This window comes from Mytilus californianus, unplaced genomic scaffold, assembly GCF_021869535.1.
Source record: "Mytilus californianus isolate M0D057914Y unplaced genomic scaffold, xbMytCali1.0.p SCAF_7, whole genome shotgun sequence".
Classification (NCBI taxonomy): Eukaryota; Metazoa; Mollusca; class Bivalvia; order Mytilida; family Mytilidae; genus Mytilus; species Mytilus californianus.
The window spans coordinates 44,948,462-44,969,486 of NW_026262723.1; the positions used below are offsets into that span (position 1 = coordinate 44,948,462).

Consider the following 21,025-nt stretch of genomic DNA (forward strand, 5'->3'; position numbering starts at 1 on the left):
AGAAGAAAATTGCATGTGAAAGGTTGGAAGAAAACCCATACTGAAAAAATGTAAATCAGTTGAATCAATTAAATTTTGTTACTAGTATAATGACTTCTATGTACATTGTAGTTACATATTATTATTCATATACTGGAAAAGTAAAAATTCAAATTCAAATAAACAATGCTAGATGAAAGAGTTCATAAAGCATTGCAGTTCAGGAATTATTATTTAAGTAGAAGTTTACTGCCTTTAAACTTCATCTTGTGTAATAGATTTTGATACAACAACAGGCTTTCATAACGTTCATATACAGCATTATCTCCCTTTAAAATGAACAACTACAAAGTATTTAATTTCCCTGAATGAAAGGAACTAAATTGTCATAAAACTTCTACAATTTTTTTTCTTGATATAAACCAAAACCTATTATATCACATCTTTTGTGACTAGCAAACAGTGCATTGTGCTTAAGTTTTGTTGCCATCATAGTTTAAAGAGGTAATTTAGATGTCTCTGTTTACCTGTAATGGTGTGAATGCCACACTGGATGCTGTACCAGCTATCTGTTTCTTTACTGTTGTACTTCCTCCCCACACCTGGTTATTTTGTTTCTGTACTTTCATCTAAAATTTAAGGTTTCAAAAACTTAAAATTCATATCTTTAGATTGATGAAAAAAATCGAAGTGCCAGTCTGCATCTGCCTAAAAACATAGCAAATGGAAATAATAAACATACACAAAACTACACTGAATTAAATTAAGAAAGGTACCAAGATGACAGTATTCCACAACTGCATCTTGTGAAGTTATAAATAATGATTTTAAAAATGCTATGACATTATAACTATTTGACAGTCGATCTAAAATAGCAACTATAATTTTTATGATTCTAAGCACTTTTCTAGAAATAAATGTATGGGGGTCTGAAGGCACTTTTTATCTAACCTAGCCATGCATAAAATTTTGATTAATTATTTCATAAAATAACCACCACCCATCAAATTTTAATAAAAGTGCCTTCCTCTAATTTCTTCTGACACTTCAATGCTTGTATTTTATCCTCCAGTTGATGTAGGACATTTACATAACCAACAACTGAATATATGTTTCATCAATACCTGTAATGTTTTAGAAATTCTGGCTTTAGTCTTTGAGTCTACAACAGGACCACGTATTCTGCCGGATTTTGCTTTTGATCCAAGTGTTCCCATGGTAAAACCTAAATCATCTTGATATGCATCTTCTTCAATCTGTAAAGATATTTATAAATATTAAGGTTATATGATCCATCTTAAGACACAGATATTATCTTTCATTTTTGCAAACAAAACCATTTTGTGAGCTAACTACAAGTATATAAAATCTCCTGTACATATCATCATTAATGGTTAAAATATATAAATTGTTTTTATTCTTACTACCTACAGTGTGACACTTCTGACATGTTGGAATTTCTGACGTAACTACAGCGAATTCACTAATGTTATTTCACACTGATGACATACCAGGGATTGTAAATAGAGGAAATCTGAGGTCCTAACCTGATACATTCCTATTTGTCCATTGAAAACCAACCCAATAGGTCAAGTAGACCTTTATTATTTCAAGAGAACTTCTACATCATTTAGTCTCTAGTTGAGAGTTGACTCATTGGCAATCATACCACATGTTCTTATTTTTATATAATATAATAATATATAAGTTAATAACATTGAAATGTATCTACTAGAACTGACCTCTCCAAAGCTCATTCTGTTGGCAGCTTTAGCCATTTCTGAAAGTCCTAATCTTTCTTTTACTTTTCTAGCTCTAAAATTATAAATAAAAATTGTTAACAATTAAAATACTATAATAATGATGATGATAAATTGGTGTTTAACTTTAAATGGCATATCAGAAAGAAAACATGATTATGTGACATGAATATGAATAGATATAAGAAGAGGTGGTATGAGTGCCAATGAGACAACCCCTGTTTAGTACTAGACCCACATATTGAGTCAGAATTTTAACTTGCTAGTTATCAAGGTAACAGTCCACTGGATGATATATCACCCTTCACTGACACATCATTCTAGCTCTCAGTAACCAGTATTTACTTTTACTCCCACAGGTTGCATTGTTTTGCAGATAAGCAACACAAATACCAATTTTTAATTTGGTTAGGTACCTGTCATGGGTTGAACACACAATCTCAGGACTCAAGGCCTGCCCACTACCACAAGACCATGGATGCAGTTTAAAAAAGAAAACGGGAAAAGGGTATACATCTAATGAGGCAGCAACCTAACAACACACAAAGTTTTAAAAGATATCTATCTGTCAAACAGTTTTATAGTTTATGAAAAGTTATACAGAATTTATTAAAATATCCATCCACAGCAAGATTGGGTTTTAAATTTCTGAATTTTGTCACTAAGTGTATACAATAATCTACGACAAAATGTGAATCAATTTGAAAGGGAAAACTAACAGCCTGATCTATGCTAAAAACATATAAGGCAATCAGAAACTAAGGAAAACCACTGGTTTACAGGCTCCTGACTTGGGACAGACACATACAGAATGTAGTAGGGTTAAACATGTTATAAGTTCCTTTTCAAACAAATATCAACCACTGGTAATTCATGTTGTCCCTCTACATCAGATAAAGTTCTATTAATTGTTTAATTCATACCTTCTTCCTCCTCTTTTTTTCTTGGGGACCTCTATGGGGGCTGGTAAAGCTTTAACATGTTTTACTGGGGGAGGTTCCTGTAGTTTTTCTAATTTTTGTTCTATATCTGCGGCCAGTTGGTCCCCTACTTTGCCATCTACACTTTCATGGAAGCTGTCCACTCTGGCTGCTAGTGTACTTTTGGCTGATACCAACCTTGCTGCTTTCTTTCTCAGATCCTGCAACAACTTAGACATTAGAAGTAATCTAGTAGAAACATATGATTCTGAAGTAATGTATGTAGACCTAATTTGGTAGAGTTTTCGTATACTAGAGCGTTTAAACCAAAATGGGGCCCAGTACCATAAACTATATCCCCCATCCTTTTAAAATTGAAATTCCCTATTATTTAATCTAACCCCTGTCCTTCACTTATTAGCTAGGGAAAACAATGATATTTCCTTTTAATTTCTACATGTTGGCCAAGTTGTATATGATTGTATACCTTTACATGTCCTTCTTGCTACTGATAAAAAAGTGCTTTTAGTATACTTGTTCAACTTTATGACAGATTATTATTGGTTTAGGAAATCAGAGCAAACCTAGTGATATAATGTATGATATTGATTTCAGTGTAAAGACATGTCTGAATAACCTTCCTACGGTGTGCAAGAGATGAAAATTTTAAGCTAAATAAATAAAGATTTGGGCATATCTCAAGTCACTATCTTTAACAAGTAATTAAACAAGATTGCTGCACCATAGTGAAATATTCCTTGCGCTGAATGTGTGAAGAAATAGACAAACAGATAGATGAACAAAATGACGATATATACAACGGATGATAAGAGACAACAATATCCAACATCAACCCTTTTGGTCAGGTAAGCTAATATCTTACAGGTGGAGTTTTCTGTACTGTATCACTATAGTATATGTATCCTGTGTGTGGCATGATAGCTGCTGTAGAGAAACCAGACAATGTTTTCTTTTGTGAGCCCAAAAGCAATACATTACATGCTGGCATCTTAGACAAGTTCGTTAACCCTCCTGCTAGACCTGTGAAAAATAATAACATACAATCAGTTATACTTTTCTTTTGAGCCACTTGTTTCACATGTACATGTATTATATATATTAAGGGAAATACTTTTCTTGCAAAGGAGAAGGTATAATAAGGCAAGTTTTTGGCCCCTTAAGAAGTAATATAAATCGATCAGTTATCATTCTTGAAAGGTTCATATTTATATTTTTTAATTTGTCTTGCATATTTGCTTTTAACTCTAGGCCTTCAAACTTACACACAATTTTAAGTAATCAATGCAAACACTTTAAAAGTTGTCAAACTTTGAGATTTTGTCACTAATATTTACATAGTTAAACAAAGTGATAAGAATTTATCATTGTATTCTATTACTAATACAATGAAACTAACTTTGAAAGGATTAAAGAAGTTTTTTTATTTTAGGGACTTAATAAATGCACTTATCATACCACCTCCTCTCTACAGGTTTACTTTATGCATGAACAGCAACAACTGACTGGCAATAAACTGAGAATTTACTTTAAGGTTACATTTGAATTGTTTTCATATCAGATATAATAAAATGCTCCGCTGGGGCGCAGCTTGATACGACCGCAGAGGTCGAACCCTGAACAGTTGGGGCAAGTATGGATACAACATTCAAGCTAGATACAGCACTGAATTTGGATTGTAATTAAATATTTGACACAGCATAGGTTTCTGACACAGAATGAAAGTGGTCTAAGAACTTAAAAATGTTTAATTTACCTATTCAAACCATATCATTATTATTTGCTTTTATATATAAATCAGAAATAACCAATTTAAAATGGAAAATTTTAAAGAAAAAAAAGGAAAAAAAAATCCCCCCCAATTTTTTGAACCCCCTTATGATTCATCAACCCCAAACTCAATCCCAGCTTTCCCTTTGTGGTATGGTACTTTGCAGTACAATTTCAGAGAGATCCATACATTTGAACACAAGTTATTGTCTGGAAACTAGTAAAATGCTTATTTTTGGCCCCTTTTTGGCCCCTTATTCCTAAACGTTTTGGGCAATTACCCCCAAACTAAATTCCAGCTTTCCCTTTGTGATATGGAACCTTGTAGTACAATTTCATAAAGATCCATTCACTTACACACAAGTTATTGTCCTGATCCTAGAAAAATCCTTGTTTTTTTCCCCTCTTTGGCCCTTAATTCCTAAAATTTTGAGGCAATTACCCCCAAAATCAATCCCAGCCTTTCCTCTGTGGTGTGGTACCTTGCAGTACAATTTCAGAGAGATCCATAAATTGAACACAAGTTATTGTCTGGAAACTAGTAAAATGCTTATTTTTGGCCCCTTTTTGGCCCCTTATTCCTAAACGTTTTGGGCAATTACCCCCAAACTCAATTCCAGCTTTCCCTTTGTGATATGGAACCTTGTAGTACAATTTCATAAAGATCCATTCACTTACACACAAGTTATTGTCCTGATCCTAGAAAAAATCCTTGTTTTTTCCCCCTTTTTGGCCCCTAATTCCTAAAATTTTGAGGCAATTACCCCCAAAATCAATCCCAGCCTTTCCTCTGTGGTATGGTACCTTGCAGTACAATTTCAGAGAGATCCATAAATTGAACACAAGTTATTGTCTGGAAACTAGAAAAAATGCTTATTTTTGGCCCCTTATTCCTAAACTTTTTGGGCAATTACCCCCAAACTAAATTCCAGCTTTCCCTTTGTGATATGGAACCTTGTAGTACAATTTCATAAAGATCCATACACTTACACACAAGTTATTGTCATGAAACTAGAAAAATGCTTGTTTTTTGCCCCTTTTTGGCCCCTAATTCCTAAAATTTGTGGCAATTACCCCCAAAATCAATCCCAGCATTCCCTTTGTGATATGGAACCTTGTGGTACAATGTCAGAGAGATCCATACACTAACACACAAGTTATGTCTGGAAGTTACAAAAATGCTTATTTTTGGCCCCTTTTTGGCCCCTAATTCCTTAACTGTGGGTACCATAACCCCCAAAATCAATCCCCACCTTCCTTTTGTGGTATTGAACCTTATGGTAAAATTTCATTGAGATCCATTTACTTAAACTAAAGTTAGAGTGCGAAAACTAATGTGTCTTCGGACGACGACGACGCCGGACGACGACGACGATGACGACGACGACGACGCCAACGTCATACCAATATACGACCTCAAAAATTTTTTTGCGGTCGTATAAAAATGCTATGTTAAACCATGGAAGTAATATTTAAAAGGAATAACAACAACTAATTAGCATGTATTAACAGCCTGCAGAGCTCTGTACTAAAGTCATATGATTTTATCCAATTATAGTCTCAGCGGCAAGACCCCTTTGGTTACTATCTGTGATACCGCAGTTGTAAAATGGCATCTGGAATTTCTTATCAGTCACGTGATTTTATCGAGTCCGGTAATTTTAAAGCACCTATGTGAAATCTGGGGTTTATTAATAAGAAGGTGGCGCTGTAATATATAAAACCTCTACCTTCAGAAAGAAGTCGTACGATGTAAAAAACTTGAAAAACGGACAAGAATTGTTCAACCTACAACAGTTTTAGCATGGAAAATTGTATTTAATTTAGCATATTTTTGCTTTTTACCGTTTGTTTTAAACTGTTCTAAAAGTATTTTCCAGTTAAAAGCGGATCCCGAGTAAAACAGTTAAATACCCATGAATCGATCAGGTTTCACATGATGTTTAACAAAATAATAATGTTAGTAAACATATATTTTTTTAAAAAGTGTTTATTGTGGAATACTTGTATTAATATAACAAGCTACAGCAAAGATTAAAACAAACTGACAAAATGAGCTTGACGCTATCTGTCTTACGGCAATTTCATTTTACACGAACTAGTGTATGTATCAAGAACTATAAATTAAAGGATAGAACCGTTTAGAATTGTCAATATTTTAATTGACTAATACACGAAAGACTTAGATTATTCGTATTTAATAATAAAAGGGGGTCCAAACGTATTTTTTGTACAATCATCTTCTTAACTTAACTGTCTGTAAATATTAAAATTGAAAATGACCCAGCCTTGTTCTCCAATTTCATATGTGATAGCTGTCGGTACTATTAAGATCGAACTAACCAGAGATAGGAAAATTGGACTAAAATAAAAATTGAACGAATGACTCTATTCGGCAGCGTACATCAACGGAATGTAACGAATGGACTATTCGGGTTACTTCGCACGTATATACGACAAAAACTTGTCTGTTCGTAGTTTTCCGTGAACACGAAAATGACCGAAAAGTGTCAGTGATTTGATCGATCACATGCGGAGAATCAACTTCCATGCCAGATATTAAACCAATTAACGAGTTATCGAAAGATGGGCGGTATCGCAGATGAAACCTTTGAAGTGACGACGTTGTTATTCCTTTTTAATATTACCTCCATGGTTAAACTATATATTTTCATGTGCTTGTGTTGTTGGATTGTATGCTGACTGATGTTTAATTAATAAATATAGTGTAACTAAAATGTGATTTTTTTTTTGTATTCATATCAAATGTAAAGCTACCTTGAACTTGAAGCTTATTCTGCCTGTTCCACTTTAATTTGAACATTATTTGTCTGATCAATCTCTATCCAATATTTGATTTTGATTTTCAATTACTGTAAATTCAGAATTTTTCTGGATTGTTTAATTATTGCGAAAATTGCAACATGATGGTTTTTGGCAAAATCAAATTTTTTACTTGTATGCAGCATTTACTGAAAACACAAAAATTAATTTCATATTTCTGTCCGTTTGGTACAAAAGTATATTAAACAAATAATATTTAAATATGTCTCATTTTCAACATAACACGATTAAGAAATTTTTAAATAATGCCACCTGACTGATAAAGAAAGGTAAATTTTGAGCATTCCTGATTAAGGTAAATCTTGAACAACACTTCAGATGCACCAAATTTATAAAGTATTATTTTTATTCCATATTCAAGTTACCTTAAAGAATTCAAAAGAGATTGATAAAAATCAATTTAAAATAAATGATATAGCATTCAGTTTTATGATTATTGTTTCAGGTATTATATCTTAATAATATGGAAAATATAACATAAATGCTAGACACTTACCCATCAATTTAGCTGCTATTGAAGCCCCTACAATAATTGATAGGTTAGGTGCAATGAAAGACATCCTCGACTCCACATACTCAAATATCTTTAGTTTAAATTCGCTCAATTCAACAGCCTGAAAATACAAAAGATATACTGTGGATTCATTTATTTTTGTGGATACCAATTTTTCATGGATTGAGGAAAACTTACATATTTGTTGATAATTGATTTCATGGTTTTGTTCACGTCAGCATATATTCCAAGAGAGCATTTGTGTTTCGTTGAACATTTAAATTCATGGTTTTCCTGAACCAACGAAATCCATGAAAATTGGTATCCGTTGAATACTTATGAACCCACAGTAATGTGATCTCTATAAGTAATCTACAACATACTGTCCTATATGTATTTGTTCTTATCTGTGTATGTCCATTATATTGTAGGAGGTGGTTGTTTGGGGCTTGGACTATTTAACTATAATGTTACCTCTTTTACATACATAAAAGGGGCACTAGCTGTCAAATTCATGTTTTGACTCCATTGCCAACCAGTAAAGGCTGAATGCTTAGGTGAGAAGCACCATACAAATGTTCAAGTCTTTAGTTTCAAACCAATGATCCTCTGCACATGATACTCTTACCACCACTTGACCACCGAGGTGGTTCAACTTTGAAAGCGCACATGAATATGTGGCATTATTAAGCTAGTTTTTTTTAACCTGACACAAAAAAAAACCTTATAAAAAGGCAGTCAAAGAAAAGTACTGAACTTCAAAATAATAGTTTGCTAGATAACAAAAACACAAGTATAATAAAGCAATAATAAACATTATCATATACTAAGAATAAATAAATTTTTACAGTATGATAAAAGCATTAAATTTGCGTGAATTCCATATTTTCCGAACTGGTGCTTAGCGGGCTGATATATATAGATTATAACATGGCATTTTTCATATCAGACCCCTTATCAGCCCGAGAGCCGACAGGCTCGAGGGATGATTTTGATCATGGGCTGATAAGGGGTCTGATATGAAAAATGACACGTTATGTTCTTTTTATCATATACTTCAGCAGAAGCCATACAGACATGAAAACTTTTTTAAAACTTTATAAAATTCATTTATTGTATTATTTGTTTTGCATTTTTTAATAATATATTTTCCTGTTTCCTAATATTCCTTCTGTTATTCTACTTAGCTATGTTTTTCACTTAAATGTACCACTGAGGTTTATTTTCCCGAATTTGTAGAATGACGTCGAAATGCTTTGCGATTACATTAAAGAAAGGGATGCGATAATAACCGGAAGCAGTTGATATAAACCGGAAACAGTTGATATATACCGGAAGCAGTTGATATATACCGGAAGCAGTTGATAACAAAAGTCATATCACACGGCTAAGACAATTCTTCAAATTTATTGAATAAATATATGCATAAATTAGTTTTATCAATGGGTACAATTATACCATTATTTTCTACAAGTATATGATAAGAAAAAATTATCAACTGCTTCCAGTTATTAGCGCATGCCTTTCCATAAAGTTATCGCATGGCATTCCAGAAATTTCACCTCAATGGTAAGTTTTCATTGAAAAACATAACAAAGTAGGATACAAAACAAATATTAAGAATCAGGAAAATATTTTATGTAAAATGCAAAACAAATGATACAATAAATGCATTTTTCAAAGTTTTAAAAATAATTCTTGTCTGTATTTCTTCTGCTGAAGTATATGATAAAAAGCTCATTGCATTTTTCATTATGTCTTGTTGAATACTATACTGTTGTTTTTCTCCTCTGTTGAGGCATATGATAGAAATATTTCATATCGGATGTATTACATTTGGCATCCATCGTCTGTAAGCTTTTCACTTTTTGAACTTCTACTTGAGAAACACTTAAATGTCGCAGATCGATATATTAAACTGTTATTTTTCTCCATTGTTGAAGCATATGATAAAAAGATCATAACATGTCATTTTTCATATCAGATGTATTATCAGCCCAAGAGCCGATAATACATCTGATATGAAAAATGCCATGTAATAATCTGATAATATTACACTGTATCATAGAATGTTCACAATTAACGGTACTAAAAGCAAGCTTAAAGTACTTTTACTGCAGATATGAAATAATGTCACAGTCTTCACAATAGACTTTTGAATCTAAAGGCCTGAAGCTGAATTTTAAGAAAATTTTTATATAGTTAGATTATATTGGCCTGTGGAGGTGATTTTTACAGGCCCAACAAAAAGTTTTACAAGCCTGTGCCGGTCTGCCTGTGGTTGAGTGCAAAGACTGATGTCATTCATTAGCTGCACTTCATAGAAGATTAACTGTAAATTCAGAAACTATTGTAAGGTTTTTATTAATGCGAATAATGTGACTGGGTGAGAATCGCAAAAATAAGAACTAGCATTTTGATATCTGATTCATATATCTGTATAAAGACTTTCCTGAATTCGCAATTATTAATTTCACATTTTTGTCTATTCTTCAAAATCACATTAATAAATGCACTCAATAATTTCTGAATTTTTCAGTAATACAGTGACGCCATAAATGGTATGCAATCTTATGCAAAGCTGAGAACGAATTGTACAGAATTTCAATGCAGGAAAACAAAAGAAAAATTTAGTCTTGCTTCAAACAATTTTAAAAGACGCAAAGTGATGTTTGTGCAAAGATAAAGAATAAATTTTACCATTTTGCAGGCATCCATGACAACTGCCAATTCTTCATCTGTAAGCTTTGAACTAAAACAGAATACATGTACCATCACACTAAATTACTATTTCTTCTAATTATAGAGCTGATGAATGGACAACTTTGAGTAACTAACAGCATTAAAATTAGCTAAGAAATAAGTCTAAATACCAAACATTTTTTCACACAACTATTTCATTATTTTATTGCCTACTATTTCATTGTTAGATAATACTGTATAAACATTAGCTAGATACGATATCTATGTTAGTATGTTATCATAGTTACAAGTTAGTTGCAGTTATATAATTTACTTTTCTTGAGGCTTAAAAAAATAAAGGAACTATCTTCTGTGGAATTTTTCTTCCATAACTTTGAAATTAAACCAAGGTCTATATTTAGATTAAATTGTAAGTAATAAAGGTTAAAGGTTATTAGACAGAGTTCCTCGTGTGTCTATTCAGCCTTACACTTTCGTACTTAAAAGAAAGTCAATTTGTTAACTTTGCCTTCCACCTCATACATAAAATAAATTCTGTTTGTAAGCACAGTTTACACATAAAAAAAACTCCTTCAAAATAGCCTTTATTTAATTTTTATCATTAGGCTGGCAGCTTAATGCTTATTTATAGGTCAAGGTGACTCGATTTCTAAATAGACCAAACATGTCTGCTGACAGCATATGATTCTTCTATTATTTCCAGATGATTTGTTTTCGACATTACCAAATTTAAACAAGGCTACTGCACCTATATTTTTTTGTTTGTTTATTTCATTTTTAGCACTATGCCTACTTGGATCATGAATAATTACATGTCCTATAAGTCTCTCTTTGTTTAGAAAAAGCAACAATGTTGATTACATCTTATATATCTATACCTTGTGTAGTAGATGCAGTGTTTATTACAGCTTATATAACTAAACCTACCCTTGTGTAGTAGATGCAGTAACACTGACAACCATTATGGTGGCTGGGGTCAGTATCTCTTGTAAGTTTTCATTGTTTTTGGAATTTTCTAAAATGCTGTTTCCAAGGTTCTACAATAAATATAACATATATTTATAAACTGTAAACCTGGTAAATTTCATAGAGTAGCCTTTACGGCTATCGCTTGGCTGCAACAGGGGAATAATTGTATTTTAGAATATTTTGTTACCAGTGACAGACAGAATCCCTATTGTCATGCTTACTAAGCACTAGTTGGTTTATCAAAGACCTTGATTGCAGACATACAGCTGTGACAGGATTAATTATAAGATGGAAAAAGTAATATTTTCATTGTTTTTGGAATTTTCTAAAATGCTGTTTCCAAGGTTCTACAATAAATATAACATATAATAATAAACTGTAAACCTGGTAAATTTCATAGATTACAGTTGTGACAAGGATTAATTATAAGATGGAAAAAGTAATATTTAAGTCAATTAAAATGTATTAATACATTTACAACTAAAATAGGTCATTACTTAACAATTAATCTCTTTTTTGACGAAGGTATTTTTTTTTATTTGGATCTCTCTCTCTCTCTTTCATTTATACACTGAGAGTTACATATGTATATTTCTTCATGTTTCAACTGAATATCACATCTTGAAATCAGTAAAAAAATGAACCCATTCTGTTGATTTCGATAATTCATTATATTTCCTGCATTTGGCCTTTTGTTGTTTTATCTTAATATCTATTTCTTAATTCTGGCGTTTTTATAAAATTATTGTCAGATCAAATATGTATTTCCATTCCTTAAATTCCTAATTTATAGAACAATATTATGTGTATCAAACCTTCACTGTCCTAACATATTCCATAGGCATTGGTACTAATGATTCTAACTCGGGAAATCTTTTTGAATAATGATCTCTGGTAAACTTGTGTATCACATCTGAAAAAGAACCAAATATGAGGTATCCATCTGTAAAAACTTTCTTAAAAATACATTAATTAAAAACTTCTGTCATTAGAATAAAAAGTTATGTGAGTAGTACTACTAATACAACTCAGTAAGAACAAGACTCTACTTTGTCTTATTTTGTATTTAAACAAGAATGTGTCCATAGTACACGGATACCCCACTCGCAATATCATTTTCTATGTTCAGTGGACCGTGAAATTGGGGTCAAAACTCTAATTTGACATTAAAATTAGAAGGATCATATCATAGGGAACATGTGTACTAAGTTTCAAGTTGATTGGAATTCAACTTCATTAAAAACTACCTTGACCAAAAACTTTAACCTGAAATTTTCTATGTTCAGTGGACCGTGAAATTGGGGTCAAAACTCTAATTTGGCATCAAAATTAGAAAAGATCATATCATAGGAAACATGTGTACTAAGTTTCAAGTTGATTAGACGTCAACTTCATCAAAAACTATCTTGACCAAAAACTTTAACCTGAAGCGGGACAGATGGACAAACGGACATACGGACGGAGGAACGGACGCACAGACCGAAAAACATAATGCCCCTAGGTGGGGCATAAAAAAAAATTTAGTAAAGATAAGATAAAAGATTTTAAAGCTATTTATAGATTGTATTATATAAAGTTTTCATCTTTAGACTTTACACAAATCTAAGCTTAAAATGCAATTGAATGAATCTATCTTACCTTACCAAAACAGTAAAATGTTTTGTTTATGATTGTAAAAATATAGATTCTACCACTGTATCAACTGTTATACAATATCTCTCTACTCAAAAAATTTAATTCATATTAAAAATGTGAGGCTTGCCAACCTTTTTTAAAATTTTAAATTTATCTGATGAGAGTGGAGAAATATCATATTGCATGAGTTTATGTGGTGGAATTTGTTTCTCTAATGATTTTAGACTACATGAAGACAAACTTTATCTTTCTTTTTCAATGATCTACAAAAAGATGTGTTCTTTATATGTGACCTCATCAGGGCTCTTGGTTATAAAACTTTATTCATTACTCGGTGTTCAAATTTTGTGCTTGAAATTTCAAATCCAGTATTTTGATTGGTTGATTTCTGCTTGAAATATCAAATCCAGTATTTTGATTGGTCTGGTAATCAGGCTCAACTTTTTTAGACCCCAAGGCCAGACATAGTTCCCCTTATTAGTGACATCGCAATAGGAATTTCAAAGGAAAGCCAGAAAATGTGATGTCATAATCAATGAAGAACTGAGAACAAACGAACCACATGCTGATTATAACAAGCATTCTCAGAGTATTGCATGGCAATACATAGTCCCCTACCAGGTAAAAATTCATTATGCTGGAACAAAATGCTAACTTGTTCTATAACTTGTCATGGTGTAAACAAAAAGTAAATATCATGTCAATATCTTCAAGCATGACTAAAACAGTGTGGAAAACTGATTATATGAGGGAATTTTTCAAGTCCAAGGACAATAACTCTGCACAAAATTATTAGATGATAAAACTATATACCAATTATCAATCAATATCTTATAAGCATGATGAAAAAAACATTAGATATGATAAATAGTTCTCTAAAATTAGATATGATGTAATACAGTGTATATCTATTTTCAAATTATAATCAGATATAATAAATAGTTCCAAATATTTTTTTCTTTCATTTGTCACAAACTAATAAAGATTTGTAACTTATCTATAAAATGTCAACAACTTTTATCTACACAATATAGTCTAGTCAATTTAGTGAACAACCTGCAACTAATTGCAACACAAAGTTTTTCTCTGAAAAACAAGTCTGTTACTATCTATGAACAACATACTAAAACTATACAAAAATATATTTTGCGGAAAGTGGTGTAATTTATAAAAATGTTTAGTAGTAAAAGTAAGGTTATATGAGTTGCTTCCCCTTATTTGCCAAAGTTGAAAAAAATAAAATTATACAAAAAAAGTTCTGTATTTTTTAAAACAGTTCAAATAATACAATACAATACATAATTATTTCAATTTAAAAGAATAATATTACAAATGAATCACTTTTCTGTCTCAAAATTTGTATATTTGAATAAAGATATAGACCGAGATTGTGTTCTGCTATTTTACAATCCAAGAATCTAATTCTCCAAAATAATGTTGGTAAGTAACCTATAAATAGAAAACTGTACTGAATTAGAGTCACCAACTTAGTCACATTCTTACTTGGTATTTGAAAGAATTCTGCCCTGTGTTAAAGGCACAGACAGTTAATTTTTTGTTGGGGGAGGGGTTCCAGAAACACATGTTTTGTTCTTTATAAAAAAAATGTTATTGCAAGATTCAAAGTCTTTAATGTATTTTTCCCCACAACTTTAGAAAAAAACCAATATATTTTTTTCATATACCTTCTGGAATAAACATGTTAAGATTTAGAATCCAACAATGTTTCATAAAAAAATAAGAATGATGAGTGTTAAATGATTTTATGTTAAATATTTTTTCACAAATGAAAATTTCAGGCTTCTCGAAGCAAATAGCTACTCATGTAATTTGCGACGATCTCAGTACTCACACACCATATAAATAAAGCTTTGACTGTAACACTGAATCCACTTTTCACTTTGGTTACTAATCGGATGTGTACTTATTTATATTTTAGTCGGTGCCAACAGTATTTATTCATCAACTGTAATTACTAAGCTTTGAACTAGCTATGAGAACTCAGTGTCTTTTTGTTAATTGGTCATATACTCCGTGCTGATCTTTTTGAGTTGAGCCCTTTCCAACTGGTTTTTACAATTTGTTCTTACGTTGTTTGCTATTTAAATAAAATTGAGAATGGAAATGGGGAATACTGTATGTCAAAGAGACAACAACTCGACCAGATCAAGAGCAGATAACAGCCGAAGGCCACCAATGGGTCTTCAACGAAACGAGAAAATCCCGCACCAGGAGGTGGTCCTCAGCCGGCCCCTAAATAAAAACTGTTCTTGATTATTGGAGGGTTGAGTGCTCGCAAACAGGGTTAACCCTGCACACTATGAATATGATTATCACAAGTCAGTGGCCCATTATTACTTGGTTGTTATTGTTTGCTGTCTGTCATATTTGTTTTTCCGTTTATTGTTTGAACATTAATCAGGCCTTTGAGTTTCTCGTTTGACTTGTTTTATATTTTGACGATGAGCTATAATTGTTTACATCCACACCCACATCATTGATATCTCTTGTGGAAAGTTTTCTCATTGGTAATCATACAACATCTTCTTATGTTTTTAAAGTGGGGAGATTTTATAATAGGTGATGGTTTCATTGGCAAGCAATCAAACTTACTACCAAGAGATCACTGATAGAGTTTAGTGGACCTTAAACGTTAAACATTTATATTCTTTTGGCATGAGGTGTATTTTTTTAAATAATTTTATAGTTTCGTTCAAATGAGTTGAATACAGGTCAGCATTCCGGAAGCAGAAAACAGCGTCTTTAACATTGATATATCTGTAATAGAGTATATTTATGAATAAAGAGAGATTTGAGGTTTTTAAAGTCAACGAGAAAGCAACCCAAACGACTAACAAAAACCAACAGACATACTTTCAGATAAGACATGACTATCTAAACGCTATCTCTGGCCATCAAAGTCGCCCACAGACACTACAAATTTTGATTCATACACAAATGATGCATGATCATTTTTTTACAGTTCTTAGCCTAAGCTGATTATCTTTTATTATATTAATTCAATGAGATATATTAAATAAAGAACTTGGTAATGTTTTTCTTTATATACTAGTAAGTATAGATATATCTTTGACCATAATATTTTCATATAGCAGACAACCCATGTTAGTTCTTTGTCATTACCATTTGGTTGATGTTTCAGACCACCACATACATGCAGGTTTATAGGGTACACACATAAGGCGCTGTTCCTATTAACACTTCCTCCAGGAAGTGATCCCATTAATTCATTCAACAGTGCTTATCTCATTTTCAACATCCAAAATTGGACCACTTTAGTACAATTACTATTTAAATTCAAGCTCTTGAGGTAAACTTATAATCGTATCGACAAAGCTGCTCTTGAAATTGCCTTAAACAATATCAGATCTACATTTAATTTTTGATCTATGAGTTTGACTGTCCCTCTGGTATCTTTTGCCCCTCTTTTAATGCTAATTCAGTGAACTAGTATATGTTCCTAAATTTTAAAAGCTTATATATCTGAAATTAAACGTGGATATTGATAGAGCTTGCTAAATAAAATTAGCAACACATTAAGAGAAATCTGCAATCACATCGTCTGTTTTTAACTGTGACTTTATGCAATTCAAATATTGTAAAAGTAGCTAATGAAAAAATACACAAAAAGGACTACAGTCAATGACGATGCAAGGACACTAGAAAAGTGAATTTTCCAGCAATTAACATGACACAATCAAAGTCAGTAACCAAACTGATTTACAGTTATTTTTGAACACAATCATTTTTTGTTTATTATACCTACACGTTTAATTACTATAAATACATAACCGAAACATAAGATAAAATTTCAAACTTCCACAAAATGCACATATTTAAAACTGAGTTTTACTGTGTGTTTGTTTATTCTATATTGTCTAGAGAAACTAGGGGAGGGTTGAGTTCTCAAACAACATGTTTTACCCCTGCCACATTATTGCACCTATCCCAAGTCAGGAACCTCTAGCCTTTGATTGTCTTGTGTGTGTTTTTTCTTTTTTGTGATAATTTTGGTTCATTTGTATGTACTGGAGTTTAGGGTGGTTTCCATTTTGCTGAACTAGTGTACAAAATAATTAAGGGGTCAGCTGAAGCCCACCTCCGTGTGCCGGATTTACTTGCTATGTTAAAGACCCATTAGTGGCCTTGTTTTCTCTTTGACACATTCCCTGTTTCCATTGTCCATTTTTTCGTTTTTAAAAATCAAACTAAAAATAACCAAGATTTTAATTTTTTTAATTTTATATGCCCTCACTTAGGGGCATTATGTTTTTCTGTCTGTGCGTCTATTCGTTCGTCCGTCTGTCCTGCTTCAGATTAAAGTTTTTTGTTAAAGTTTTGGTCAAGGTATTTTTTTATGAAGTTGAAGTCCAATCATATTGAAACTTAGTAATAAATGTTCCCTATGATAAGATCTTTCTAATTTTAATGCCAAATTAGAGTTTTGACCCAATTTCACAGTCCACTGAACATAGAAAATGATAGTGCGGGTGGGGCATCCGTGTACTATGGATATATTCTTGTTTTGTAGTTAGTGTGTAAAACAAAATATTTCACACAACAAATTGATTATTATTGATATCGATAACAAGAGGAATACATATGCGATAAACATAAGATAATATAGTCTGTCTATAAAGATCCTATGTTAAAAGTTTTAACCATGAATAATCGAGTTTTTTATTTCTATTTTTCACAATTTTTCTCTACAAATCACATTTTACACAAGAATTACAATTTTTTAAATACTAATAACTATAGGACTTCTTAAGATAAACATCGGATAGTATTCTCTATTTTCTGTTAAGATTCCAATTAGAAAGTTTTAACCATCAATAACCGAGATATCTTCATTTCCAGTTTTCCGGGTTTTCGGTCTTAAAACATATATTCAACCAAAATTACCCAAATATTAATATTGATAACTAAAGGACTTCACAAATAAAACATAAAATAGTATGTTCTTTTTCTATATAGATCAAATTTCAAAAATATTAACCATTAACAACGGAGATTTTCTACGTTTCCAGTTTTCAGCGTTTTTTCATTAAAAATCACTCATTACACCTCAAAATTACTTCAGTATGAATAATAATAACTAGAGGACTACATAATATTCTATAAAGATATGGTTTCCTGTCTTCAACAAGCTTTAGGTCTAAAAATGTAACCATAAATAACAATTTTTCTTCTTTTCCAGTTTTCAGCATTTTTTCTCTAAAAAACACATATTTCACCCCAAAATAACCTTTTCCGCAAATTATATCAATATATAGTTTTAGTATGTTATTAGTACAAGTCTATATTATAATTTGCACTAAAAAAACCTTGTGTTGCAATTAGTTGCAGGTTGAGCGATTTTAGAGCTAAATTGACTAGGCTAATATAATGTAGTGAAATATATACATTAATAAAAATAGATTATTATCTAATTAAAGGATTTCTCTTCATAATTTTTTATTTTATATATATAGCATTCAGAAAATGAGTTTATACTAAATAACAAACAAACCTGTCAAAAAATTCTTCAAATAATTTAACAAAGAATGTCTTTTAAAAAATGAGTTATCTCCCTTTGTACAGAAATATGGTTTAACATAGTACTCTAACATTAGATATGGTCCAGAGTTATGGTTCATAACTCTGAACTAAATCATCAGACCAGAACAAAATTCGAACTTAATCTATAACTTGTCATGATAAAACTATATACCAAATATCAAATCAATATCTTCAAGAACGAAGAAAAAAAGTGTGGAAAGCTGATTTGCCGGACTGACGGAGGGACAGACGGACAGATGGACAGACGGACAGACGGAGGGACAGACGGACAGATGGACAGACAGACAGACAGACGGACGGAGTGCAAACCTACCTACAGTCCCCTTCGACTTTGTCGGTAGGGGACTAAAAATTTAATCAACTGGTCATGAAAAGTACAAATCAGGTAAGAATAAAATAAATAACTCATACTGTGAAAATACTTTTTCCGTCTATTATTTTCTTTTTTTATATATTTTTTTTCAGCTTCTAATATTAGCTTATTTGTGTAATTGTGTATTGTATTCTATGTTTGGCTGCTATCTCCTTCTTTTCTACACTGTGGTGTGCATTTTCATTTTGACCATTTTGTGGTTTTAAACTCAACCTTAAAAACTGAAACGGGGTAAAGCCGTGGTTTTTCATGTGTCTTCTACATGTAGTGTTATCAATTTGTATATCTTTTTTATGTTATTTTTAAACTTCAGTAAGCCTTCAGTTGTCTCATTCATTTTTTGAAACTTTGTTTACTGAGTCTTTTTTTTATCGTGAATATTAGCTGCAGAACATTTCCCATTATCCTTTAGTTTATAATGGATTGTTGTCACTTTGGCAACCATACAAGATGTCCTGAATTTTATAATATTTCTCTTTTTTTGATAAACCCAGGAAAATCAGTTGTATATATTTATAAAAGAACTTACTTATTTCATTATCTATTTCAACTGTTAAATTGTTTGCTTCAACGATAAGTTGATATTCTGGATCTGCTTCAACTGGCCCAGCAACTACAAAAAAAGGATGGTAATATAAGTATTACAAATCTCATCATTTCACACTACTTCTTTGAGGGAATATTTAGATTTATATTCAAAAGATTAGTAGCACCTGAACTTAAATTGGATTTTTTTCTGCAATCTTATTTTTCGATTTTGATCATGTTCTTAGTTTTTCATCTATAGTGGTGACCATGTTAGATAAAAATTTGTAAGGGGTCCATGGAACCCTGTGTCTCGACTGCGATTGCTGCTGTCAGTGTAAAAGTGTAATGTTGACTTAAAAAGTGAGTCCATTTATCAGTAAAATATAGAATTTTTTTTTAAATTCAAACTTTTTCTTTAGAAGTTTTTTTCTTCGTCTTGAAGATTAACTTATGTCCAAGTTTCATATCCATAATCAATGAAGGCTGACAAATGTATCATTTCTAAAAAATTTAATCCCAGACTGTCTGTAAATGTTAACTGTATAAAATGCTTCTCTGAGCACAGCTGGATACGACCGCAGAGGTCCACCCCTGAACAGTTAGGGCAAAAATGGACACAATATTCACGCTTGATACCAGTCTGAATTTGAATTGTAATTAAATATTTGACACATAATAGGTTTCTGACACCGAATAACTGTAGTCAAAGAACTTAGAATGGGGTTATATGATTTGAATTTATATTCCATTTTTTGCTTTTGTGAAATACACTATGCTGTTGCGTATTGACCCCCCCCCCCCCCCAATAATTTTTTTTTACCCCCCCCCCCCCCCTTTTTTGGCAAAAAGAAATAATATTTGAAGAAATTTTCTTTTTAATTTCTGAAATCTGAAATGAAAAAAAAAAATGCCCCAACAATTTCTTTTTTACCACCCTCCCCCCTTAATATTTTTTTCACCTCCCCGCCCCATTTTTCCAAAAAAAAATTCTTTCCCTCAAGATATGATCATAATCTCAATTCAAATTTCCAATGGAGTTTGCAACCATAATTACCAATTTAAATACATAAAAGTCTAAAAATAGAAAAAAACCCAACCCCCCCCCCCCCCCCCAATTTTTTGAACCCCCTTACGATTCATCACCCCCAAACTCAATCGCAGCCTTCCCTTTGTGGTATGGTACCTTGCAGTACAATTTCAGAGAGATCCATACACTTGAACACAAGTTATTGTTTGGAAACTAGAAAAATGCTTATTTTTGGCCCCTTTTTGGCCCCTTATTCCCAAACGTTTGAGGCAATTACCCCTAAACTCAAACCCAATTTTCCCTTTGTGATATGGAACCTTGTAGTAAAATTTCATAAAGATCCATACACTTACACACAAGTTATTGTCCTGAAACTAGAAAAATGCTTGTTTTTTTCCCCTTTTGGCCCCTTATTCCTAAAAT

General features: G+C 31.8%; 1 protein-coding gene across 2 annotated transcripts in view; it reads right to left on the reverse strand.

The window, feature by feature from the left end:
- Window positions 1-21,025, reverse strand: part of LOC127709131 (U4/U6 small nuclear ribonucleoprotein Prp31-like) — a 35,771-nt gene that overhangs the window by 2,057 nt on the left and 12,689 nt on the right. For both annotated transcript variants that reach the window (XM_052214491.1, XM_052214490.1), the window contains exons 4-13: window positions 19,577-19,660; window positions 12,272-12,369; window positions 11,415-11,524; window positions 10,485-10,536; window positions 7,788-7,905; window positions 3,543-3,700; window positions 2,663-2,880; window positions 1,722-1,794; window positions 1,104-1,235; window positions 507-608 (exon numbers count right to left, since the gene is read on the reverse strand). In XM_052214491.1, the coding sequence (XP_052070451.1) occupies window positions 507-608; window positions 1,104-1,235; window positions 1,722-1,794; window positions 2,663-2,880; window positions 3,543-3,700; window positions 7,788-7,905; window positions 10,485-10,536; window positions 11,415-11,524; window positions 12,272-12,369; window positions 19,577-19,660 (1,145 nt within the window). The remainder of the gene's footprint in view (window positions 1-506; window positions 609-1,103; window positions 1,236-1,721; window positions 1,795-2,662; window positions 2,881-3,542; window positions 3,701-7,787; window positions 7,906-10,484; window positions 10,537-11,414; window positions 11,525-12,271; window positions 12,370-19,576; window positions 19,661-21,025) is intronic.